General features: G+C 44.0%; 2 protein-coding genes across 3 annotated transcripts in view; one reads left to right on the top strand and one right to left on the bottom strand.

Annotated features, from left to right (window-relative positions):
- Carf (calcium responsive transcription factor) overlaps positions 1-1,186 on the bottom strand; it is a 48,858-nt gene extending 47,672 nt beyond the window's left edge. Inside the window, 1 exon segment of the mRNA XM_036173113.1 lies at positions 1,104-1,186. The gene's annotated coding sequence lies outside the window, so the exon portion shown is untranslated.
- Positions 924-21,304, top strand: Wdr12 (WD repeat domain 12). Of its 2 annotated transcripts, XM_036173115.1 has the most exons (14): positions 924-1,271; positions 1,718-1,935; positions 4,797-4,891; positions 6,881-6,975; positions 8,582-8,688; positions 10,298-10,413; positions 11,212-11,366; positions 13,194-13,239; positions 15,177-15,262; positions 16,870-17,010; positions 17,118-17,223; positions 17,350-17,482; positions 19,372-19,444; positions 20,799-21,304. In XM_036173115.1, exons 2-14 carry the CDS (start codon positions 1,895-1,897, stop codon positions 20,874-20,876), a joined length of 1,272 nt encoding a protein of 423 aa, XP_036029008.1. In that variant the 5' UTR covers positions 924-1,271; positions 1,718-1,894; the 3' UTR covers positions 20,877-21,304. The 2 variants fall into 2 exon arrangements, with proteins under 2 accessions (XP_036029008.1, XP_036029009.1); XM_036173116.1 differs by lacking the exons at positions 924-1,271; positions 8,582-8,688 and having other exon boundaries at positions 1,875-1,935.
- Positions 21,305-26,346: the final 5,042 nt, after the last annotated feature.

The raw sequence follows: 26,346 nt of genomic DNA, 5'->3' as shown, positions 1-26,346 counted from the left end.
CTCATTTTATGCCTCCACCTACGTCAGTAAAGTTTCTAGTTAAAACTTGTACTGCTAGCTCTTGCGAGTGCAATAGTTAACAGTTACCGAGTGCTTCTTATGTGACATTTAATTCTCACGGTTGATCAAAGTGTGGCACAGGGGTTAAGTAGCACAGGCAGAATCAAATCCATGCATTCCTGTTACAGGGCATGCAATTCTGTAAGGGGGGGGATACAATGAAAATAGACATGCTTTTACTGTCCCTGCTCACTTAACAAATGGTTTCCGCCTCCAGTTGTTTAGATAACTTCTTTCTACAGATGATCTAAATATTAGGCAACGTATAAAAAAAGGAAAAGCGCTCCTTGTTTTCACCCGCACACACACTGCTAAGCCCACACATTCTGCAATCCGGTTCTGCCCGACTCTCAATTGCTGTCTCTGAGGATACCCCCACCCCACCCCACTTTGGAGGTTCTCGGGCGGGGGGGGGGGACGCCTTAGAATGTGACATCGGGATCTTAAAAGTATCCCCCATCTAGTCTCTACTCAGGAAAATAAGTAGAGTCAGTCGTAATCGGGACCACGGAGACCGAGACAGGCCTTTTGAGTAACTTCAAGATTCAAAATAAAACAGTCTGAAAGCAGGGCAGCGGTGCAGAGGAAGCTTTTCTAAACGTCAGGCTGGGAAAGGAGGGGAGAGAGAGGCCCCTCTCCGGCAGGCGAGCCTGCACCGTGGCTGGCGGTGGCGCGTTCTTGGGCTCAGCACCCTCCGCAGGACACCGAGCCTCCCCCTGCTGCAGCCTGCCGGCCTTCCCCCGGCTGCGGGGCCCCTCCCGGGACCAGGGTGAAGGACCCGGCCAGGGCGCCGGGACAGCACGCCTCCTCCGCGGCGGGCGGCGGCGGCCGGGGGCGGCGGTTGCTGCAGCCCGGGAGGGTCGGGAGGTGGCGGGAGGCAGGAGGGAGAAGGGAGGTCGAGCCGGAGCGTCCCCGTCCGGGGGTGCAGACGGCTCTGCCAGACCTCCGGCTCCCCCAACCCTGCCGCCGCCGCGAGCCCCGCAACGCGAGAAGGGGAGTCCGCCGGAGCAGAAGGGAGAAAATTCAAAGCGAGTCTACTCAACCTCGTCTTGGCTCCGAGGCCCCGCCGTGGAGGACCAGCGCAGTGCGCACGCGCACCCCGCCGGGAGGCCGCGGGACGAGCCCAGAAGGTTGGACCCTTCTCGGCCACCGTCGCCCAGTTCCCTTCCGATTTGTCCCCCTTGTTCCGTGTTTCCGCTCGGCCCCCTGAGGTAAGAGCACATGGTCTCCGCTGAAGCAGGCTGTTGTTGGCAATTGTGCGTTAAAAGATAAACCGGCGGGACCTTTGCCACCCAGAATTAAGGAGCGGGAAGTGGAATATCTGGCTAGCGAAGGGAGTTTAATAGCAAATAGGAGAGCCTGAGTACGCGGTGGCTAAAGAGATAAATGAATAAGGCCTACAACTCCCAGTGTTCAGAGCGCCCGAAACGCGCTCCCTTCTGGGGTTTGTAGTATCTGAGCGCTGAGTCTAAAGTATCCGGACTATGGACACCTTTAAAAATAATAATAATAATAATAATAAGATTTTAATTAGATCTTTCCCCTATCTTCCTAATCGATCGCGGATCTAAATAGACAGTAAGAAACAGACACGTAGTAGGAGACTGGCTGCTTTGAAGACTTTTTGCTAATCGATGTTTCCTAAATCTCGGAATAGGTAGTTGATGTGTGCGGGCTGGGCGCGTCCCTGGAAAGGGAACCTCGTGGTGTGAGCTGAGGACACGGAGGAAGGCAGCGGCAGCCTGCCTGCCCTCCCTGCACTTGTCGGCTCGAGAGCTGCTTGGTTGTCCACCAGATACGTGCCCGTGGAGAAGTCTCGCGCGTGCTTCCCGCCATGGCACAACTCCAGGCGCGTTTCTACACCGAGAATAAGAAGTAAGTCAGCGCCAGCCCTTACCTTCCCGGAGCCCGTCTGGTGTGAAGATCTGCTTCGGTTTGGACCCGTAGGCACTGGCTATCCTAGTCTGGGGACAGACAGACATTCAGTAAGAAACAGGCGAGGCTTTGGTAGATCAGAGCTGAAGGAAGTTGAATAGGAGCGTGGCTGGAATTAAAAGGACTCAGTGCACATAAGATAACCTGAGTGCCGGATAGAAAAAACAGCCAAAGACTCGAGCCGCCCTTCCTTCCCGGTCCCCTCTCTTCTGCCCTGCATCATCCCACGTGGAAGCGACGGGCGCGTCTTAGATGGCTTCCCGAATCTCCACTTTTCTACCCGCCTTCGCGAGCTCTCTATAATTTGAATTGCGTGCGGAGGGACCCGGGCTTTGAGTTTGCGGTCTGAAGGATGTACACGCTGTTTCATGGTTTGAGGGGCGAGCCGTGGCACTTGTGTTTACGGGCGGTCTGTTAATGGAGTCTCGTAGTTTCTGAAAGCAGGACTTGGTTTGCATTTCTCATCCACTGTAGAAACTGCATCTCCGAATATGGGGTTCCTAGAGCTGATTTTTTTTTTTTTTTTTTTATTAGTATGAGGTCAGTTCAGTTACCGGCCTGACTAGGTGTGTGTGTTCTAGTTAGTGTGATAAAACACTATGACCAGAAGCAGCTTGGGGGAGGAAAGGGTTTATTTGGCTGACAGGTTACAGTCATCCTCCGAAGAAGCCAAGGCAGGAACTCAAGACAGGAACCTGGAGGCAGGAACTGAAGCAGAAGCCATGGAGGGATGCTGGGCTGCAGCTTGCTCTCCGCATGTCCAGCTAAGCCTGCCCTTTCTGAAACAGGGTGTCTCTGTAGCCCCTGCTGTCCTGGAACTCACTTTGTAGATCAACTCAGGACCACCTGCCCAGGGGTGGCCCTTTTGGACTCGTTCCTCCTAATCACCCTTTAATCCAGAAAATGCTCCACAGACTTACCTACGGGCCAGTGTAACGAGGTGTTTTCTTAATTCAAGTTCTCTCTTCTCAGATGACCTTAGCTTCTGTCACGTTAACAAAACAACCAGGACTGTGTGCGTATATATATTTATATGTGTGTATTTATGTGTCTATGTATAAATAAGTCACAGAGATGGCAAATTTACTAGTGATACCTATATAGTGTGAGATTCAGGTGCATCATATTAGAATTGTACAACCATTTACATGATCCATTTTAGAAAAAAGTCCATTATACGGCTTGTTGTCTCTTATTGTCCAGTTAAGACATTTAGGTTGTTCCCATCTTTTAGCTATTGTGAATAGTGGCTGTGGAAGCATTAATGTACAGTTTCCATGTGAACATGTGTGGCCCTGGCTGACCTGGAACTCACTGTGTAGCCAAGGCTGGCCTCACACCCACTGATCCACGTGCCTTTGCCTTTCAAATGGTGGGATTAAAGGCCCATGCCACCATGCCCAGTGAACATGTGTTGTCATTGCTCTTTGGTGTGTACTTAAAAGTGTGGTTCTGGGGTCAAATGGTAAGTCCACATTTAACTTTCAGGGCAGCTGGCACACTGTTTTCCAAAGTAGCCCCACTGTTTTGCATTCCTACCATCGATGGATGAGGTTCTTCTTTGCCTGGATCATCACCATCGCTCTATTTGCATCCTGATGGGTGTGGTGTGAAATGATGTTCATTGTGGTCTGGTCCTGTACCTGTTGGTCATTGCTCTTTCTCTTGAAAGCTATCTATTCAAATCCCTTGCCCGTTAAAAAAAAAAAAAGCCTTCTTATTACTGAGATATAAATGTTCTTTATATATTGTGGATACAAGTTCCTTACCAGATAAATGATTTGCAAATATTTTGTTGTCTCTCTTTTGGTCTCCTGTTCTGCCTCCAGTCATAGATTATTCTAATGTAGTCTGTGGCGCAGCTGTAAGGATCTGTCTAACTAGAGTACTGCTGTTATTCTTGAACTTGGACTGCTACAGTGGTTCCTTGTTGCCTACACAAAGAATTAAAAACTATTTCATAGTATACGGGACCCAAAACCCTCTGTGTGTCTTTAGGCTTACCTCTGAACACTACCTAGAGGAAAATCAGGGCCTGAAATAGGAGCAAGCTCCTTTGTCTGCTGTTCCTACTTTCCCACGGTCTCATTGCCAGGCTGTCCCTCCCTTATCTGGCCAACGTCACTTTTTGTAGATGTGCATTCTTTTGGGTCCTGCACTTACATCCCCTTTCTCTGGTTGAAGTGACTTATTTCTGGTAGTCTCATCATTTATGACACTGTGTTCACAGGGCTTCATTGTGCTTGATTCTTTCAAGAATAAAGACATTTGGGGTTGGGGATTTAGCTCAGTGGTAGCAAGTGCAAGGCCCTGGGTTTGGTTCTCAGCTCCAAAAAAAGAAAAAAAAATAATAAAGACACTGGATGAGGGGATGGGGGGAAGGCAGGAGGGTGGGAGGAGGGAGGAGAGGGGGATCTGTGGTTGGTATGTAAAATGAATAAGAAAAAAGGAAAAAAAAGAAAAGAGTTCTTCTGTTAAAAAAAAAAAGAATAAAAGGGTCTGGAGAGGTGGCTCAGAGGTTAAGAGCACTGACTGCTCTTCCAGAGGTCCTGAGTTCAATTCCCAGCAACCATATGGTGGCTCACAGCCATCTGTAATGAGATCTGGTGCCCTCTTTTGTATACATAATGAATAAATAAATCTTAAAAAAAAAAAAAGAATAAAGACATTTCACCTCATTTTGTTTATGCCGCGTAGCGAATGTCTGGAATGATGTGCCCAGTGAATAGTTGTTGAGTGAGTAAATGAAGATTTGCCAAAATGTATAGACATGCTACTACCATATCACTTCCCTCTTACAGATATGCAGTAGATGATGTTCCTTTCTCAATCCCTGCCGCCTCTGAAGTTGCTGACCTTAGCAACATCATCAATAAATTGCTGGAGACCAAAAATGGTAGGTGTATATGCTCCAAGGAGATAGGAGAGGGTACAGTGCCACCAGCTACACATAAATACGTTTGTTGTTTGTTTGTCTGTTTATTTGTTTTTCTTTGAAAGGGTAACTGGCTGTGTAGACCAGGCTGGCCTCAAACTCAGGCATTCACCTGCCTCTGCTCACAACTGTCTGTAACTTCAGGATCTAACACCCTCATAAAGACATACATGCTGGTAAACACCAATGCACACAAAATAAAAATAAATAAGTTATAAGAAAAAAAAATAAGGGCTAGAGAGTTGGCTCAGTGAATAGGTGTTTATGTGGACACACGAAGCCAGCATTCAGATCTCTAGCCCCACATGAAGGGAGGTTGGGGTGGTGAGCTGCCTGTAATCTTAGCACACTGGAAACAGAGGTGGGGGGCTCCAGAGCAGGCTGGCCAGCCAGACTAGCGAAACATCAAGCTGTGGGTTCGGTGAGACCTTGCCTTAATATTTAAGGTGGCAAGTGAGCCAGTAAGACATTCAATGTCAGCCTTGAACTTCTATACTCATGCACGTACGTGTGCTCACACACACATGTGCAAAAAAGAACACACAACTAGTTAATGCATCCATGTTGATGTGGTGGCAGCCTGAAGTCTTACCATGTAAGACTCACTGATTAACAGGGTACAGTAGAGGATAGAGGAACGTATTAAAAGATACTCTGTAGGGCCATGACGTAGCTCAGCTAGCTAAAGGTGCTTGCTTTCCAGTGGTGCAAGCCTGAGTTTAATCCTCATGACCCAAATAAAAGTGGAGACCCAACCCCACAAGTTGTCTTCTGACCTCCACATGGGTACCATGGTACACATGCCCACAAACACTTGCATACATACACAAGATAATAATAAAAATAAAAAATAAAAAGATGCTTTGGAAATGTAATTAACCAAGCCCAGAATGTAGGAAATAAGATGGTTGACCCATTTTCCTCAATGAAGACATGACAAGAAAAAGGAAGGGGCCTTTTAAAGATTGAAGAAACACATTAACCAGTTAGGTGCCAGCTTTAAAATGCTTGCTCTAAAACATGAGCAGCTGTGCATGATGGGACACACCTGCAATTCCAGCGCTTTAGAGACGGAGACGATGAGTCAGAGATAGCCCTTTCTATCTGGAGGCCAGCCTGGGTTATGTAGTGAATTTGAAGCCAGTGTGGGCTACACAGTAGGACCCAGAAGGTAAATTAATTAAAAACAAACATGAGTAATGACTAAGTATTTGATAGTAGCATAGTTAATACTTTAACATTATGTTTTAGTTCCTTAGATTTTAGAGATATGTAAGAAAGCCATTTACACATGAAATGGTGTAGTTTCTGGGGTTGCTTTAGAAGAAGCCAGCAAGAGAATGGATACAGGAACAGAAATGATTCTTCACAAGCTGTTTTGTATTGGAGTAGGGTGTGGGTGTTCACTGTTTATGCTTTTGTGTGCATTGTACATTTTCTGTAGAACAAGAGCTTTTGAAAATCAGGTAGTAGGCTTCAAGTGGTATTCGAGCTGCTGTCCAGCCTGTTGGCCTCTTTTGTGTACTCAATAAACCACTTTCTCAAAACAAAAGACAAGATTCGTGGGGTGTACTTAGCTCAGTGGTAGAACATGTGCTGGGCGTACATATAACCTGGCTCAACCCCTACCCCTCTAAAGTCATTACACCACCATAAAACCAGTAAATAAACAGAACAAAGTATATTGGTTCTTTAGAAATCATGTGCCATGTGGCGCACGCCTCTGATCACAGCACTCAGAAGGCAGAGTCGGGTGGACCTCTGTGAGTTCAAGGCTAGCCTGGTCTGCATAGTGAGTCCCAGGACAAGACCCTGTCTCAAAAAACCAAAAATCATTCAATGTGAGAAGTCACGGAGCAACTGGGGCAGCAATGGGTACTTGAGACGTGATTGCTGCAGGGTTCTCATACGTATGGCACTGATGTTATTGTGACCCTTCCTGTTTTGCAGAGCTCCACAAACATGTCGAGTTCGATTTCCTTATCAAGGGCCAGTTTCTTCGAATGCCCTTGGTCAAACACATGGAACTGGAAAACATTTCATCGGTAAGTCCAAGTACTGCGTATGTTTGATTTAATACATTACTAGAATAACTGCTTATAGAATCAGCCTAAATTGATTTCAACACCCAAGGTCTCCCCCTGCCCCTTTTTTTTCCAAGACAGGGTTTCTCTGTGCAGCCCTGGATGCCCTGAAACTCACTCTGTAGACCAGGCTGGCCTCAAACCCAGAAATCCACCTGCCTCTGTCTCCCAAGTGCTGAAATTAAAGGTGTGCACCACCACTGCCTGACCTTTTGACTTTCTTTGAGAGTCTTAGAAAACATTCTAAAGTTATGTTCACTTGTTTATTTATTTATTTGTTTGTTTGTTTATTTATTTGGTTTTTCGAGATAGGGTTTTTCTGTGTAGCTTTGCGCCTGTCCTGGATCTCATTCTGTAGCCCAGGCTGGCCTCGAACTCACAGAGATCTGCCTGGCTCTGCCTCCCAAGTTCTAGGATTAAAGGCGTGCGCCGCCGCCGCCGCCGCCGCCGCCGCCGCCGCCGCCGCCGCCACCACCACCACCACCACCACCCGGCTCATTTATTTATTATTATACAGTACGTGTAGGTGCATGCACAGCCTGCAGGCCGGAGGACAGTTATGGGAGACTGCGAGTTCTAGGCTAACCATGGTTATATAGTGAGACCCTGCCTGGGGAGAAGGGATTATTTGGAGTCAGCAAGGTGGCTGACTGAGTACAGGTGCTGGCCACGAAGCCTGATGACCTGAGTTCATCCCAAGACCCCCTTGGAGAAGGAGAGAACCAGCTCCCACAAGTTGTTTTTTGACCTCCATGTACACTGTGGAATACATGGATGTACACACACGATAAGTAAATGTAATAAAATTGTCTAGAATGTAATTTGTAATTTCCCCTGTGTTTTGTGACTTTTAAATACTGTGATGAATATATGTAAGAGCAAACTCACCATGTTAGTCATTCTCAAGGGCACAGTTCAGTAATGTGAAGTACAGTACCATGCAACTATCACCACTCCCCATTGCCAGAACTCTTCCATCACCCTGAACAGATGCTCTCTCCTCAGAGAAAAATACGCTTGTTGATCTTTTTGTTTATCGAATTTTTTTTTTACATAAAAGCTTTCTTGTAGGGATTAGAGAGAAGGTTCAGTGGTTGAGAATTCTTGCTGCTCTTCCTGAGGACCTGAGTTCAGTTCCCAGTACCCACCCCAACTGCCAACTGCCTGTGATTCCGGCTCCAGAGGGATTCCATGCCTCTAGCCTCCAGCCACACTCGTGTGCACAAGCCCACACATATACACATAATTTAAAATAAAACTGAATAACTTTTAAAAATCTCTTTTTATTCCCACTTTTAATACAAGTTTATATTCTTAGCTTAATGTGAGGCCAAAAGAAATCTTGACTTTTTAAATGGCTCCCAAATTTTCTACCTTTAATCCCAGCACTCAGGAGGCAGAGGCTGTCGGATCTCTGTGAGTTCGAGGCCAGCCTGGTCTACAGAACAAGTTCCAGGACAGGCTCAAAAGCTACACAGAGAAACCCTGTCTCAAAAAACAAAAAAACAAACAAACAAACAAACCCCAAACTGCCCCCTGGTTTATTTTCTGTTCTCTGTGTGACTAGGAAGAGGTTGTGGAACTAGAATATGTGGAGAAATACACCGCGCCCCAGCCAGAGCAGTGCATGCTCCATGACGACTGGATCAGCTCGATTGAAGGGACAGAAGAGTGGTATGCGCGGCATCTGCTTTAGTTGCCTTTCGTGCCTCTGCAGGGGACTGTCTCTCTCTGATGCCTTTTGCTTTATTGAAGCAACTTTGTGCAGTGATTACTGGTGACCGTGCCAGATAGGCTTTTGCAGTCAGTATATTCAAGAAGAATGTTCATTATTTGGCTTTCTTTGTTTCACAGTGTTGGGATATTTGTATTCTGTATAAGTCAGCAGTCATTGATATTAAGACCAGAGAGGCACTGCTTCATAGAGGAGAAAAACTCATATTTATGGCCACAGAGCTCCCCGCCCACTGCCATGAAGATGCAGACAGGCTGTTGTAGGGCTGACACGGGCAGCCTGGAGTCAAAGAGGAGTAGATGCCTTTCTACAGTGGTTCTCGATCTTCCTAATGCTGCGACCCTTCCATGCAGTTGCTCGTGTTGTGAGAAAATTATGTCATTGCTGCTTCATAACTAATTTTGTTACTGTTTTGGATCATAATGTAAATATCTGCTATGCAGGATGTCTGATATGTGACCCCCAAAGGGGACTCGACCCTTGGGTTGAGAACCACGGTCTTAAAGCACATGCCTACTACTGATCATGCTCCTAACTGGCTGTACTTATAGAAAAACCACCTTAGGAGTTGATCAGGGGTAGCTTACTTCTGTCTTTCCTTTTTGGGGGTCATTTTTATTATTATGGGTTGTGTTTTGGGGGTGTGTGCGCGTCATTGCACATGTGTAAAATGTGTGGCGGTCAGAAGACAACTCCGTGAGGTTGGCCCTCACCTTCTGCCTTCGCACGGTTCCGAGGACTGAACTGGAGTCCCTGGGGTTTGCAGCAGGCGCTTCACTGCTTAGCCATCTTGTCATCCTGAGAAGAACTTGGAATTATTATATATAGTTCGTTTTTGTTGTTTTTTTTTAAGACACTGTGTCTCTATGTGGTCCTGTCCTGGAACTTCCTATGTAGGCCTCAGACTCAGATCCTCCTGCTTCTGTCTCCCACTGCTGGGATTGAAGGTGCGCCACCAGGCCTGGCTTTGTTTATCTTTGTTCTGCGTGATTTTCCTTTTTGCTTTGGTAGTGTGGTGTCTGTCTGTCTGTCTGTCTGTGTGGTGCTGGACATCAGATCAAGAGGCTTCTGCTTGCTGGGCAAGTGCTGATGACTGAGCTACATCTCATCTCTGTTTTTCTCTTGAATAGTTTTCAGTGGTTAATTAAGGAATGTTAGGCTTTACAAGCAGTGTGCGTTGCTTTGGTGAAATTTATAGCATCTTACATTGTTTTAGTGGTTCAGAAAATTAGTGTAACATCTGAGCTGTTGTTATGCTTTGAAATCTTGTTCTTCATATTAAAGAAGAGTTTCTTCCCCAAATTTATTTTGCCATTGCCATAGTAACAACTAATTTTCAGGCCTTCAAAAGTCATCTTTTGGAGGCTGGAGAGATGGCTCAGAGGTCAAGAGCACCGACTGCTCTTCCAGAGGTCCTGAGTTCAATTACCAGCAACCACATGGTGGCTCACAACCATCTGTAAAGAGATCTGGCGCCCTCTTGAGTGTACATAATAAATAAATAAAAAGTCATCTTTTGTATTTCATAGCATTTTTTTCCCATTGTAGGATCCTGTCTGGTTCTTATGATAAGACATCTCGGATCTGGTCTTTGGAAGGAAAGTCAATAATGACAATTGCAGGACATACAGATGTTGTGAAAGATGTGGCTTGGGTGAAAAAAGGTAAGATTCTACTTAAGAGGAATCTTAAGAGTTTAAAACTGAACCAATTTTAGTCTAGCAAAAGAATGATTGGATGAAAAATGCTTCATGGCTCCTGGCCATCCTGGAACTCACTCTGTAAACCGGGTTGGCCTCGAACTCACAGAGATCCACCTGTCTCTGCCTCCCAAGTGCTGGGATTACAGGTGTGCGCCACCACTGCCCAGCAAGAATTAGTATTTTTTCTTTTCTTTTTTTTTCTTTTTGAGCTAGGGTCGAACCCAGGGCCTTGCGCTTGCTAGGCAAGCACTCTACCACTGAGCTAAATCCCCAACCCAAGAATTAGTATTTTTAAAATCCATACATTGCTGTTTGTTTCCCCCGGTCCTGGAGACTGAACCCAGGATTTTGTGCATGCTGGGCAAGCACACTGCCACTGAGCCATATACCTAGCTCCAAGTCATAAATTCAAGGAGGAAGTCTTTACTAAAATTATCTGTACATCTTCAAGTTAGTAAGTACATTGAACACGTTTTTCCTCTTTTTGGTGACAGCATGGGGTGGGTATGGGGGTATGGTCACAGTGCAGCCTAGGCTGGCCTAAACCTATCCCCTTCTGCCTCAGCCTCCTGATGGCTGGGATTACAGGTCACACTGCTGGGCTTGGTTTAAGAATTTTCCCTCTTTACCATGATAGCTCTCTTTTAAAAGTAGTCCATCTTCATTATTATTAAAACACTTACAAAAATACTGAACGATAGAAAAGAAGATGCAGTTCAGATTTCGTACTGTATGTTTCTCATTTTCTCTTTTCTTCAGACAATCTTTCCTGCTTACTCCTGAGTGCCTCAATGGACCAGACTGTCCTCCTATGGGAATGGAACGTGGAGAAGAACAAAGTCAAGGCTCTCCACTGCTGCAGAGGTCATGCTGGGAGTGTGGACTCCATAGCAGTCAACAGCTCAGGAACCAAAGTGAGTGGTCACTGTTAGGACAGTGTGGCCACTGTTGTGTGAGTTAGAATTTCAGCAACTGAATAAACATTTTATATAGATATGTTCCTTTATAGCTTAACTTCCATAATAATCAGAGGCTAAAAATGATTAAGACTTTAGATCCAAAGTAGATTACAATAAGAAAGATAGGTTTATTTGATTTATTTCTTCAGTCTAAGTATCTGTCTTTAGTATGTTGTATGAGTTACATTTTAAAAATTGTATTAAGCCGGGCACTGGTGTCACACACCTTTAGTCCCAGCATTTGGGAGGCAGAGGCAGGCCGATCTCTTAAGAGTCTGAGGCCAGCCTGGTCTACAGGGTGAGTTCTAGGATAGCCAGGGCTACACAGAGAAACCCTGAAACACCACCTCTCCCCCCCCCCACCCCACCCCAAAAAAGAGAGAGAGAGAGAGAGAGAGAGAACAAGTAAAGATAACCTTAAATGATAGTAGTCGACAGTGTTTTCAATTCGTCTGGTTCTCTTAAAGTTCTGTGATCATTCAGTGTCTAAATGACACCCAGGCCTTAGCACTTGACGGCTAATGTTAACAGCGTGTTTCACCATCAGTGCTGACGTACAGCTTGTACTTTCCCTGGGACTAAATCTTCAGTCCCTTATTTTTGTTTTTGATTCAGGTTCTCACTGTAGCCCAGGTTGTCCTGGATTTCTCCCTGTGTAGTCCAGTCTGGCCTTATATCCCTGTTGATCGGCCTGTTTCCGCCTCCTGAGTACTGGGATTACAGGCATGAGCCACCATGCCCAGCCTGGCCTATTCTTTGTTCTAACAAAATGGATACAAACCAGAAAGTGGTAACATTGACGTATGAAGGGTTGCAAACCCTCTTAGTATGTGAAATTTCCCTTCGCTGCATTGGAAGATTCCAGATTTCAAAGTGTTCTGCAACTTGGAGTAACACAGAATGTTTGATGTACTTAGAGATAAAGGTTTATGATCTATCTTGAGTCACAGAAAGTGTATATGTTGTTGAGTACAGATTTAGACCTTTTGTGTCTTTTGGCTGGGGATTTAGACTATATTTTGCTTACACATGAGCAGAAACTCATCTTCAGTTTGTTAAATAAAGCTCAAGAGAAAATTTGATTGTGATAGCCAAGGAAATAATGAATGAGCCAGAACAAGAAGGTGATGATACATTTGGGCCTCAGGAACTCTCTGGAATGGAGGTTAAATGTAACTGACATACCCCAACCTTCTCTGTTCCCAAGTCACTTTGGTTCATTTTGAACTGTATACTGGTTTGGCCTACATGAAGTACTTCCTAGCCTTATCCTGTACTGTTTGTCCTTGGAAGAGGGGGTTGGGGGGGATCTATTTTGTTTCCCCTAGGAAAAGTCTAATTTCATTTCTGAGGTTCATTGTAAAGGTTCTAGAAGCAGAACAGACCTATTAGTGTAGCCTAGCTTACTTGCCCACAGGTGCATATAGGAACGGCTGCTGGTTGCCATGGAGATCATGGCTACAGCTTCCAGAAGACTGGGAAGCCAAATATGTGATTATCCAGTAGTAAATATTAGGCCGGGCAGTGGTGGCGCACGCCTTTAATCCCAGCACTCGGGAGGCAGAGCCAGGTGGATCTCTGTGAGTTCGAGGCCAACCTGGGCTACCAAGTGAGTTCCAGGAAAGGCGCAAAGCTACACAGGGAAACCCTGTCTCAAAAAACCAACAACAAAAGATTACAGAGCCTGCACACAGGGGTGAAGCCGAGAAAACTCTGAAAGTAAGAGCGGGCGGGCAGATGGTGTCAGTCATTACATGTGCTTTCTCCTTCGTGCCTGTCCAGTTCTGCAGCGGCTCCTGGGATAAGATGCTGAAGATCTGGTCTACAGGTATCAGTATCTTTTTGTATTTTGACTTATTAATCATGTTTCTAGAATTTTAGTGAGAGGCCTTTATTTCTCATACTTGCTGTAAAAATATTCTAATGTGTTTTAGTATGTACAAAAAGAAATGTAGCTGGGTGGTAGTGGCGCATGCCTTTAATCCCAGCGCTGGGGGGGCAGAGGCAGGTGAATCTCTGTGAGTTCGAGGCCAGCCTGGGCTATAGAGGGAGTTTCAGGAAAGGCGCAAAGCTACACAGAGAAACCCTGTCTTGAAACAAACAAACAAAAAAAGTGTAGTATGAAGACAAATTAGTATATTTTTGTTTTAAGTTTCTTGGTTCTTTTTTTAACCCTACCACCTCTTTATTTGACAGTCACTGATTTGTTACATGTATAACAAATTGTCTTAGATCTCAGAATGCATTTATTAAAAACCCTAGAAATTGTTTTTGAATAATTTTGGCTCCTTTTAAGTCACTTAAAAATGAGTTTTGAGGGCTGGAGAGATGGCTCGGTGATGAAGCGTACTTGCTACTCTTGCAGAGGACCCAGATTAGTTCAAGCACTCACGCTCACAGCCGTCCTCAACTCCAGTCTCAGGGGACCTGACACCTTCTCCTGGCTCCTGGGCACCAGGCACATGTGGTATGCACACATAAATGCAAGCAAAACATGCATACACATGAAAATGTCTTTTAAAAATTTTTTTCTGAGGCAGGGTCTTGTTATATATCCCTCACTATCCTGGAGCCTGGCACTGGTAATATGTGTAATACAGCATAAAATATACATATTAATAAATGTTATAAAAATGTTTAAACCAAACAATTTTTGAAGTAGTTTAGTTTAAATTGCTTTCCTTTTGTGAAATGTCTTATTTTCTGATAGTATCAGGTAAATGAGATACTCTTTGGTATCAACTATTATTGTTAAGGGATTTATAATCTAGTTGTTAAGAATAGATCAATATTCATGAAAGTTACAAAATATTAAAATTTATAGTTTTCAGTCTTAGTGTGCTACCTAACTAAATGATGTTTATGACAAAGATCTTTTCAAATTAAAAAAAGAAAAAAAAGCATCCAAGGACCTGGAAGTATAACTTGAGTTCTAAACCTGGAAGTGTAACTGTGACCTAACAGCTGCGAACTTGTCTCCCTCCTACACTTTTTTAGTTTTTTCGACAAGGTTTCTCTGTGTAGCTTTGGATAAAGTGTTTGCCTGGCTCTGGCTTTGATCTCTAGCACCACAAAACAACTATGAAGCATTTTTCTTTTTTAAAAAGGGAAATGGTGAGATTAAACATGGCTGCAGTACATCTTCTAACCCGTGTTTACCCTATTTCCTGCATGGTATGAATACAATATGGTTATAGTAACTTAGTCTGGATTGGACAGGAAGCAGCTTTTCATAATTATGATAAAATGATCCTTATTCATAGCAGTGATCTTAATGACAGAGATTCCAAACTTTAATTTTGAGTTTTTAGTATGCTTTAAAAAAAAAAAAAAAAGCCAGGCAGTGGTGGTTCATGCCTTTAGTCCCAGCACTTGGGAGGCAAAGCCAGGTGGATCTCTGTGAGTCTGAGGGCAGCCTGGTCTACAGAGTGATATCCAGGACAGGCATGAAAACTACACAGAGAAACCCTATCTTGAAAAACAAACAAAAGTCCTTGTCTATGTTTGATTGCCGATCCAGGAAATGTTCTTCCTTTTGCTGCTACTAAAGGGTTGAGTCTCAAGTACTTTACACTGAATTACAATACCCTAGTGGTTAGATAGATATGATTTTTATATACAATTTTGTGTTAACCAAAACAGCAAGGAATATACATTCCTTAATAACTGAAAAAAGAAAACTGTGTACCCAGAATATTGGACATTCTTGCAGTTTGCCATTAATAGTTACTAAAATTTTCAATATTAAATTTCTCTATGATGTAGTCCCTACAGATGAAGAAGATGAAATAGAAGAATCCACAAATCGGCCAAGAAAGAAGCAAAAAACAGAGCAATTGGGACTAACAAGGGTAAGGTTTTTTGTTGTTGTTTGTTTTGTTTTGTTTTAATTAAAATATAATTACATCAGGGCTGGAGAGATGACTCAGAGGTTAAGAGCACTCACTGGCTGTTCTTCCAGAGGTCCTGAGTTCAATTCCCAGCACCCACATGGTGTCTCACACCCATCTATATAATGAGGTCTGGTGCCCTCTTCAGGCCTGCAGGCATACACGCAGGCGGAACACTGCACATAACCTATCTATATCTGTTTATCTAAATCACATCATTTTCTCTCCTCCAACTCCTTCCATGTATACATCCCCAAAATTCTGGCCTCTGTTTCTTTGTTTTATATTTATATATGCATAAATATTATAAATATAACCTGCTGAATCCCTTTACTGTTTCTTGTATATATATGATTCCCAAGCTGACCACTTGGTATTGGATACCAATTTGGAGCTCATCTCTGGAAGAGAATAATACTTCTCTTACTCTCAACATTCCTTAGCGGCCTGTAGTTCTTTGTCTGGGGGTGGGGCCCCATGAGATTTCCACCTTCCTCCCTAGCATGGCTATTGCTAGTGTTCTTGTTCAGGTCTTGCTTAGGCAGCCATATTGTTGAGGCCGTCATTGATGGAGCTTTCCTGTTGCTTTTTTTTTTTTTTTTGGTTTTTCGAGACAGGGTTTCCCTGTGTAGCTTTGGAGCCTGCCCTGGAACTCACTTGGTAGTCCAGGCTGGCCTCAAACTCACAGAGGTCCGCCTGCCTCTGCCTCCCGAGTGCTGGGAGGAAAGGTGTGCACCACCACCGCCCGGCTCCCTCTCACTTTTAAGAGAGACAGTCTTACAGCATATTTCCTGGTCCTCGGGCCCTTGACATTCTTTTTACCCCCTCTCCTTTTTGTCCCTGAGCAGGAGTTGTGGGTGCATCCACTGGGGCTGGGCAGCCCATCAGTTACTGTCTTCATTTTACTGGTTGTTGTTTTCTGTAATTGTCTCTGTTTTTAAAGGGTAAATAGTTGTGAGTTAAGAGCCACCCGTTCCTAGACAACAGAAAAATTGTGGAACACTGTACTTTTGTTTATATATAATAGGATACAATTTAAGCCCTAGTTAGCACTTTGGTATTGAATTGTGAAATCCCTGGTTCATATTTTTAGCTTGTTTAGACGGAGAAATCAGTGGTTTTAAAACTTTTTTTTTTTCATTTTCATTTATGGTGTGTGTGTGTGTGTGTGTGTGTGTGTGTGTGTGTGTGTTCAGAAGACAAGCATCTGGGTCCCTGGATTAAACTTGTCATCAGCCTTGACAGCTGACATTTTGTCCACTGCGACCCTTAACATATAAAATAAAGACAGAAACATCTGTGTTGGAGGATTACTATAAAGGCAAAATAATCCACTGAGCAAAAAGTCTAGCATATCTACTTTGGACATTAACATCTATCTACTCTTTTATTTCGGCAGAGTATCATTATGTGTCCCTGGCTGGTCTGGAACCCGGAGACCCGCCTGTCTCTGCCTCCCAAGCACACCAAGCATAAAGGTGTGCTCCACCACCCCCTGATCCTAAAATCTGGTTTCAGACACTCTGTGGTGAGAATGTTTTTCCCTTTTGGGGACCTTTCATTTCTAGACTCCCTTGGTGACCCTCTCTGGCCACACAGAAGCAATTTCCTCAGTACTTTGGTCCGATGCTGAAGAGATCTGCAGTGCGTCCTGGGACCACACGATTAGAGTGTGGGATGTTGAGTCTGGTGGTCTTAAGTCGACTCTGGTAAGACTTGGGTGTCCTTCCTATCAACGTTGGCTTTTCTCAGTAATACATTCTAGAGGTGGTTACGTTTAGCCTTCTGGTTAAATGTTCTTTCCTTTCATTTTCAGACAGGAAATAAAGTGTTTAATTGTATTTCCTACTCTCCCCTTTGTAAACGTTTGGCATCCGGAAGCACAGACAGGCATATTAGACTGTGGGATCCCCGAACTAAAGGTATGCTGTACCCACTGGGGAATGTTAAAAAAAATAAATAAAAAGGATAAGTTTCTACAAATATGCTTTGGGTATGTCCTGCCTCTCGTTCCTAAAGTCCATTGCGTTTTCTTTCTCTTCATTCAGACGGTTCTTTGGTGTCGCTGTCCCTCACGTCGCACACGGGCTGGGTAACGTCAGTGAAGTGGTCTCCTACCCACGAACAGCAGCTCATTTCAGGCTCTTTAGACAACATCGTCAAGCTGTGGGATACAAGAAGGTAAATGTTGGCACTGGAAGCACGGCTCTAAGTTCAAAGCACTTGTGGTTCTTCCAAAAGACCCAGGTGTGGTTCACACTACCTGATACGACAAATACTCAGAAAATCCCGGACTGGGCTGCAGGCATAGCTCAGTCAATAAACTGTTTGCCTAGCACATGTGAGGACCCAAGAACCCAAATCAACAAAGTGAACAGTGCTAGGTGTGCTGGTAATCTTAGCACTGGGGAGACACAGCATGGGAATCCCTGGGGACTGCTAGCTAGCAGAGCCTACTTGGTGAGGCTCAGGCTAGTGAGAGACCTATCTCACAAGAACACAGGTGGACAGCACCTGCAGGACAATACCCACATACATGTTATTCTTTATACACGTGCACACACATGCATGTGCACACAATGTACTACAAAGCCCAGGAACAAAGGAATTTTATTCATGCTTGTTGCTTATTTTTAGCCTCTTTTAAAAATAAAGCCACACAGCTTATAAAATCCATCTTTCTGACCTTTTTATAAAGCAGGAGAAAAGGCTTTAATTATCCAGAACTTCAGTAGAAATTCTGTTAATGAAAGATGTAACAAAAAAATGTCTCTTCAAAGATAATTAGGTGCCAAAGGAATCTTTTTTTATTCATAGGCTAATACTGTGGTACTAGTGTGTACAGAATGTCCAGGTTAAAACACACCCATTAACTTACAGTTTTAAGAGGTAACTTTAACTACGTACCCATTCTTAAATCTGCCCTCAAACATCTTAGGATATCTTAGAGGGCTTAGATGTCTTCATTGACATTTTCTATGATAATTAACATAGTTTCTGGTAATAGCAGTAAGTACAAACAAAGCAGAACAGTAAAGCTGCACTTTGGCAAGACTTTTTTTCTGTAGAAATTTCAGTAGCAAATCGCACATTTTGAAGTTATGTGCATATATTCATGGTAGAGAAAAGCACAGATAAAAGAGGAGAATCATGTACTGGTAAATTGGCAACCAAGCCCATATTGATGAAGTAAATGGGGAGAGTAGCAGAGCATGGGGCAGGTAATCAGTATATCAAGCAGGATTTGGCAAGGCTCTGAGGGTTTGAAAAAGGAACCAAGAATAGAAGCCGAAAAACCATTGTTGTCCAGAGGCAGGTCATGGGAGCACAGAGTGTGGTAGCGTCAGGGCTGAGTGATTTTGTTCTATATATGTATGAATTTAGGTCTTTGGCGAGGTTAATTTCTTATGGATTAAATGTGGAGATGAGAATCAAAGAACATTGCCCACGTTTTCTGCTCAAGTGATTGGGTGTATGGTAATGCTATGTACTATGATAAGAGAGAGTGGGAATGTGTGGAGCTGGAGGAAAGAGCGCTGGCTGTTCTTGAAGAAGACCTGGGTTCAGCTCCCAGCATCCACATGGTGGCCTACAACCATCCAGTTCCAGGAGGGGATCCAGGTCTAGAACTCTAGCCTCCGCTTGAAGGTGGTGCACAGACACACACAGAGAAAACACCCATGCAGAAAATCAAAATTATTAAATAATTGGTTTTATTTTTTGAAAAATAGCCTTATGAGGGAAATTTGAGAGTTTTGATTTGTGTCTATTGCCTATCCAAATTTCACGTATGGAGATACACATACATATCAAACTCAAGGGGAAATGTGGGCTAGAAATACATATTTAGGAGTTACTATACAGATGGCTGGATAGAGTATATAAAGCCATGATTTGGGATAAAATTGAAGTATAAAAGTGTGAAAATGGACCTAATTGTGGATAAGTTTTTGCATCTTGAGTGTTTATTATAATAAATCTGTAGTAAAAGTCTTGAGAAAAGTATTAGTAATTATCCATATGTGTGTTAAAACCCTGAATGCGTGTAACGTGTGTATTTTCATCTTCAGCTGTAAGGCTCCTCTCTATGATCTAGCTGCTCATGAAGATAAAGTTCTAAGTGTGGACTGGACAGACACAGGGGTAAGAATTTACAAGTTACTTGGTGAAGAAAAAAGTTGGATAGGCCTGATGTTTAAAGTTAGCAGGATTTTTTGGTTTGGTTTGTTTTTTCTCTGGCTATCTGGAACTCACTGTATACCCTGCTGGCTTCAGATTCAGAAATCTGCTTTGCCTCCTGAGTGCTACCACTGCCCAGCTTAAAGTTAGCAGTTTTAAGTTTCTGATTTTCATAATTGTTTTTACATCCTAGACCAAAAAGCTAAAAACAGATTTACCCTTATTTATTTAAAGAGTAATAAAAAGTGAATTTATTTATTTATATATTTATTTATTTATTTATTTATTTATTTATTGAGGCAGGGTTTCTCTGTGAAACAGTTCTAGTTTTCCTGGAACTCTGTAGCTCAGGCTGTCCTCGAACTCACAGAGATCCACCTGCCTCCGCATCCTGAGTGCTGGGATTAAAGTTGTGCGTCACCACCAACCAGCTGTAACAGGCTTTCTTTTGGACCAACCAGCTCCCAAATCATGACACAGAGACTTAATAATTATGAATGCTCGGCTTTATCTTATGCTTGTCCCACTAGCTCTTATAACTTAACTTGTTTCTCTTCATCTACATTTTTGCCTCAGGGCTTTTTACCTTTCTTTCCTTCTGTGTGTCCTCCTCCATGTCTGCCTAGCTGGCTGGCCCTGGGCTTCTCTCTCACTCTCCTTTCTTCTCACTTCTCTTACTTACCCTCTGTGCCCACCAGCCCCGTCTATTGCTCTACTGCCTATCTACTGGCCATTCGGCTTTTTATTTAGCCAATCAGGTGCCTTAGGCAGGGAAAGCCACACATCTTTATATCATTAAAATTGGCCCAGAGCTTATGTGTCCTCAGCATGTGCTCTGCCTGTGAGCAACATCTCCAACCTACATGGCAGATCTTTGGATTGGGGCTTAACCTAGTAATAGAGACATTTGTTCTAATTGGTACCCTTAAATACTGTGTTTCACGCTGGGTGGTTTCACATACAATCAAATCATTTATATATGTGCTATCAAAGTAGAAGCCGAACTGCTGGGGAAGAAGCAAAGGTTATAGGTGAAAATAATGTCATAGTACAAGATATACATGCTTGTATGAACAATGTCTTGCCGGGCGATGGTGGTGGCGGTGGTTGTACACGCCTTTAATCCCAGCACTCGGGAGGCAGAGCCAGGCGGATCTCTGTTGAGTTCAAGGCCAGTCTAGGCTAGAGAGAGTTCCAGGACAGGCGCAAAGCTACACAGAAAAACCCTGTCTCAAAAATCCAGAACACAATTAAGTCATATTTAATCATGTCTAGTTACTGTATATTTGTATTTACTTCTCTCTCTTTTTTTACACAGCTACTTCTGAGTGGAGGAGCAGACAATAAACTGTATTCCTACAGATATTCGCCTACCACTTCCCATGTAGGGGCTTGAAAATGAATGATTGACCCAAGACTTTGTGGTTGGGTTTTGTTTTTAGTTAGTGTCTCACTGTTGTGTCATAAACTATGTGAATGATACTGGAGAGGGCTTGCCCAAAATGGACAGAGTCCTGACTACCCTCTCCAGCACTTGAAGAAGGTGGGTGTGGCAGTGCAGTCTGTAATCCTAGGACCTGGGAGGTCAGCAAGAGAATCAGATGTTCAAGGTCATTCCCTGCTGTCTATTGAACGCAAAGGCAGTCACGGTTACTGGAGACTGTCTCAAAAAGAAAGTCAGTGGCTAATCCTCCAGTGCCACTGTCAATACAGAGACAGGAAGTAGCCTTTTAAAATGTGTATAATGGTTCGTCTTTTATAATAGCTGCGTTTTACTACCTTTGTCTTTCATGTTTATAAAATACAATAAGTATGTGACCTGAATACTGGTTTGAAATTAAAATTTTCCTTTAAAGTATTATAAAAGGATATATTACAAATACAATAACTATTTCTCTCTCTCTCTCTCTCTCTCTCTCTCTCTTTTTCTTAGCTTTTTAGTTAACTATTTGAAGAACAGACTAATAATACACTGGGTGGTGGATTAGGCCTTAAATCCCAGCACTAGGGAGGTAGAGGCAGGTGTGGATCTCTGTGAGTTCGAGGCCAGCCTGGTCTACAGAACGAGATCCAGGACAGCCAAGGCTACACAGAGAAACCCTGTCTCAAAAAAAAAAAAAAAAAAAAAAGAAGAAGAAGTGGAGACAGGAGGCTTAGGACTTCAAAGTCATGATTAGCTTCCTAGTGGCTCAAGATCAGGACCGGGATGGACTACATGAGACTCGGGCTCAACAAAGTAAAGAAAATGAAAACTTAGAGGAGAGCCATCGAGATGGCTCAGCAGGTCAAGGTACTGGCTGCCGAGTTCAGTCCTCAGGTCAGAAAACAGTCAACTCCTACAAGTTGTCCTCAACACACAAGGTGTGCCAGGAAACAAATTTATCTAAGTTTTGAAAGTTTGAAGTTGTAGGAAAAACAATCACCTAACACTGAAAAGGAAATGGTAAAAGCAGTCTCTCATAAACACCCTCAAAGTGGTGTTTATAAGAAAATAAGAGTTGTCAGGTATTCGGATTAAAACTATCGATGTTGTTAATATGTGAAGAATTCATTGAGCTGGGCTGGAGAGGTGGCTGGGTTAAGAGCACTGGCTGTTCTTGCAGAGGACCCAGGGCCACTTCCCATCTGAAATTCCAGTTCCAGGGGCTTTGACCCTCTTCTGACAGGCACATATGTGGTATGCAGACAAAATGCCTATACGTATAAAATAAGATAAACACTTTAAAAAAAAGAACTCATTGCGCTGAGGGTTGGAAGTATTTAAAGCAAGTTGTCTTCAGATCCGTTTTTTCAGTACTGGGGATTGAACTCAGGGCTTTGTGCATGAAAGGTAATCCATCTCTAAACTTTATCCCCAGCCAGTAATTATTTTAAATGTGACTTCTGTCTTGTTTTTATGATTTTTAACGCCTCAATCTGTAGTTCAGGTTGGCAGCCTTCTCACCCCAGCCTCTGTTGGGATTATACGGTCTGAGTGTCTCACCCATAAAGACTTATCTGCAATGGATTGGTATTCCTCAAGCAAGGAAGTCAGTGTTTGTTCTTGATACACGAGTATGGGAAACAATGTATGTACTTGGCAGTTGATAACCAGATTAACCATTAGTTAATTCAATTAGTTCAGTTGTCTTGTATAGAGAAGTTCAAAGGTAGTTCAGGGCCACAATGATTGTTTTGTTTCATTTTCCCATGGGGATTCAGGCTCCCTTCATCCCCAGGGTATAGGCTTCATGTAGAAACAGACCAGGAGCTACACACAGTTAAACATCATTTCTTCAAGTGTATTTACTACAAAAATTGAGTTAAGTTTGGCAGAAAAGGTCACACGGGAAGCTTTTTTTATTTCATTCTATGCTAACATAAGTTTCATTAATTCTGTAACCTCTGGACCATTGTTATAAGTGGGTAGAGATGAATTCATAATCCTCTTTTGAGTACTCTTACTGAACCTTAAGGAACAGTTATTTAACTTGTCTTTCCTCTGGTTTTTGGTGAATGCCTTTAATCCCTTTAATCCTAGTACTTCAGAGGCAGAAGCAGGCTAATCCCTGAATTCAAGGCCAGCCTGGTCCACAGAGTGAGTTCCAGGACAGCCATGGCTACACAGAAATCCTGTCTCAAAACACACACACACACACACACACACACACACACACACACACACACACACGCACGCAAAAAAGAATGTCTCCTAACTGTCTTGCCTGACTTAACCATTCTGGGCTTTCAGATGCAATTTGCATGCCCTAAGTCAACACAGTAAAGGTGAGGAGGCCAGAGTGGGAGAGGTAGCTCAGAAGTTAAGCACACTTGCTGCTCCTGCAGAGGACCTGGGTTCCATTTCCTGCATCTATATGGCAGCTCACAACTGTCTGTAACTCCAATTCCAGGAATCAGACACCTGGCCTCCCTGGGCACCAGGCACAAATGGTACATATACATACATTCAGGCATTCACATTTTTTTTTTTTTAAATAAAGACAACCAAAGGTGAAGAGGCCTATGCATCAGCTGAAACAGAAAAAGGAGGTGGCACCTGAAACTGTACCCTCAGTCCTGGTTCCATAGCAAACCTCTTCAGAGTTCCGGCAGTCTCGCTTGGGATGCATGCAAAGCCAGTGGCCAGGGATCATCAACAAGGATTCTGTCTGAGCTATCTCATCTGCCAAACTTATCTCCTTGGGTAATTTAAGAGGTTGGGACTCACTCCTTAAGCAGGAAAATAAGATGTTAACACAAGTCTAAAAGATGGAGCCACCCTTTAACATGCTTCTCAAATACTGTCTGCCTTCCGGTGGTCCCTTCCAGCAGAAGCCTGTCTCGTAAGTTTCTGAGGTTCACCTGGGGTTGCTTGCCCAGCACTGGGATAAGTTGGTCTGTAGGGCGTTATTTATGCTGTCTTAAAGGAATGGGATTTATAAATATGTTAAGACCAGATCTCCTACCTAACAAATGTCTGTTCTTAGTGGTTATAATAAAGTTCCTTTTTTTTTTTTTTCCAGACAGTTTCTCTGTGTTATCTTGACTGTCCTAGAACTCACTCTGTAGCCCAGGCTGGCCTCGAACTCAGAGATCCGCCTGCCTCTGCCTCCTAAGTGCTGGAATCAAAAGCCATGTGCCACCATGTGCCACCACATGCCACCACCACCTGGCAACTTTTTTTCTCTGAAAAAACAAAAACAAGAAAATCAGCCTTAAGCCCTGGGGGCATAACTTAGTGGTAGATATCATTGCTTAACATGTTAAATATGTGTGTTCATATGCACATACACACAAATTTAGGCTGACTACCTAATGTAGTCAACTAAAGGGGAGGAAACTGAATTACTCTAGGGTGTTCTTAAGGGTAGGAAAGAGAAAAGACATAGTGTATAAAGATGATACTACTCCAAGAAGATAACAAACAGATACCTGTTAAGAATTTAGCCATGCCTTTAATCCCAGCACTCAGGAGGCAGAGCAGGCAGGTCTCTGAGTTCGAGACCAGCCTGGTCTACAGATTTAGATCCAGGACAGGCACCAAAGCTGCACAGAGAAACCCTGTCTCGAAAAAAACAAAACAAAGCAAAAGTAGTCATAGGAGCTGGAGAGATGGCTCAGTGGTTAAGAGGGCTGGCTGCTCTTCCAGAGGACCCGGGTTCAATTCCCAGCAACCTGTTATTGCTCACCACCATGGTTGTGAGCCATCTGTAATGGGATCTAATGCCTTCTGGCATACAGATACACGTGTAAAATATATATATAATTTATCCACACTAGTGTCCCAGCATTCAGGCAGAGGAGAGGCAGGCAATATCTGAGTTTGAGGCCTGTCTGATGTACAGAAAGAGATCCAGGACAAACAAGGCTACACAGAGAAACCCTGTTTCAAAAAGAAAAAAATATATAATACCTGTCGTGTCAGCCATTAGGCATCTTTGTTTCAGTTCATTCATTGGTAGAATTAACATGGGTTAGGGACCTAATGTACTAGGCAAAGTGTTAGGAGACAAGGCTGCAGACATGTAAGGACGGACCCGTGGAGCGTCTCATGGAAACCAGACTGGTAGATAAACATGGCGGACGGAAGCATCTGTTCACTGTGGACAGGCGCCGACAGCGGACGAAGAGGACCCCACTCGCTGAGCGAAGCAAGGAGTGTATCCGGCTTACTTCCTGGGAGCACCGGTGAGGGTAGTCTATGAGTGACACAATGACAGCTGAATCGCCAAAAAGTCACTCCAGCACGAGAGACATCTCCCAGAAGCTGCATCCCCGCGCTCCCTGCGCGTCTGCAGGCAACGCACTGCGCAGTTTTCTCCACCGCAATTGTTGACTGCTCATAACCTTACATCTGTCACAAGCCTATGTCTGGTGAGACTCTTTTCCAGAAACGGGTGTCTGAATTCTGAGCAAAGAGCTACACGAGGCGTTAAGAGGCCAGATAGGCTGGTTAGGAGGTATCCCAAACACTAGTGAGACAGTCTGCTCTTCTATGCACTCTTGCCTGGCTCTCCGCAAGAATGGAGTGGGTGTATATATACCAAAGGGAAACCGTAATTGCCTTGCAAGGACAATTCAAACCCGAAAGCAGGAATGGAGACTGAGAGGCTGGCACTGCTCTGTGCCCGCGGCAGGCTGCAGGTGACAGCTGGACACTCTAAAGCTTTGGGGTGTCAGCCTTGCATTTAAGTCTGCAGACAGCAGTTAATGAAGCTAAGGCGGGTGTCAAGAGGCTAGGGTCAAAAGTTGCTGCCTGGTGTCTGAGGTTGGAGACAGTTTGCAGGAATGAATTTCCATCTACAGCCAAAGCATGGACTCTGGAGGCTGAGACAGGAAAGAGTCGTTTCCGGTCTGTCCGCTCCACCCCCCCATCCCCCACACCCCACGCGCCTGGTCCTGTCCCCTCTTGGCAGCTGCAGGTCAAGTCGTAGAGGCTGGAGCATGGCGAACCTCCCAAGGGTCTATTCTTTGTCCAAGAGTATCTAGGAGCTGGCTGAGCCGGCCAGAATTAGTTCTCTTCCTCTGAAGAGCCATCTGCCAAGACTGAAGCCCTTCTGCTATAGAGCCAGACGGGCCCCTGATGAGCTGAATCTGTGTGCGTATAAATAATGCATAAGAGCCCGGCTTAGTAACCCACGCCTTTAACTCTAACACTCGGAAGACCGAAGCAGGCGGAGCTCTGTGAGTTCGAGGCCAACCTGGTCTACATAGTGAGTTCCAGGACAGCCAGGGATACATAATGAGACCTTGTCTTGGGGGGGAAAAGTTTTTTTATGTGTAAGATGTGATCAATTAGGGAAGAGCTGTTCAACCTGGAGCCGGAGGGGAGGAACACTGAGCCTCTTAAAAGCATTCTCAACCAGATCGGTGGGTTGCTTTCCTAC

The sequence above is a fragment of the Onychomys torridus genome, chromosome 23 (genome assembly GCF_903995425.1).
Source record: "Onychomys torridus chromosome 23, mOncTor1.1, whole genome shotgun sequence".
NCBI classification, from domain to species: Eukaryota; Metazoa; Chordata; class Mammalia; order Rodentia; family Cricetidae; genus Onychomys; species Onychomys torridus.
Note: the sequence above shows the minus strand (reverse complement) of the source record. Positions and strands in the feature narration are given on the sequence as shown.

Excerpts from the sequence above, each read along its gene's own strand:
- Wdr12 (XM_036173115.1), top strand. The coding sequence starts at position 1,895 with ATGGCACAACTCCAGGCGCGTTTCTACACCGAGAATAAGAA. Across the intron at positions 13,240-15,176 it reads GCTGAAGATCTGGTCTACAG|TCCCTACAGATGAAGAAGAT; the intron begins GTATCAGTATCT and ends TCTATGATGTAG. Across the intron at positions 17,011-17,117 it reads GTGGTCTTAAGTCGACTCTG|ACAGGAAATAAAGTGTTTAA; the intron begins GTAAGACTTGGG and ends TTTCATTTTCAG.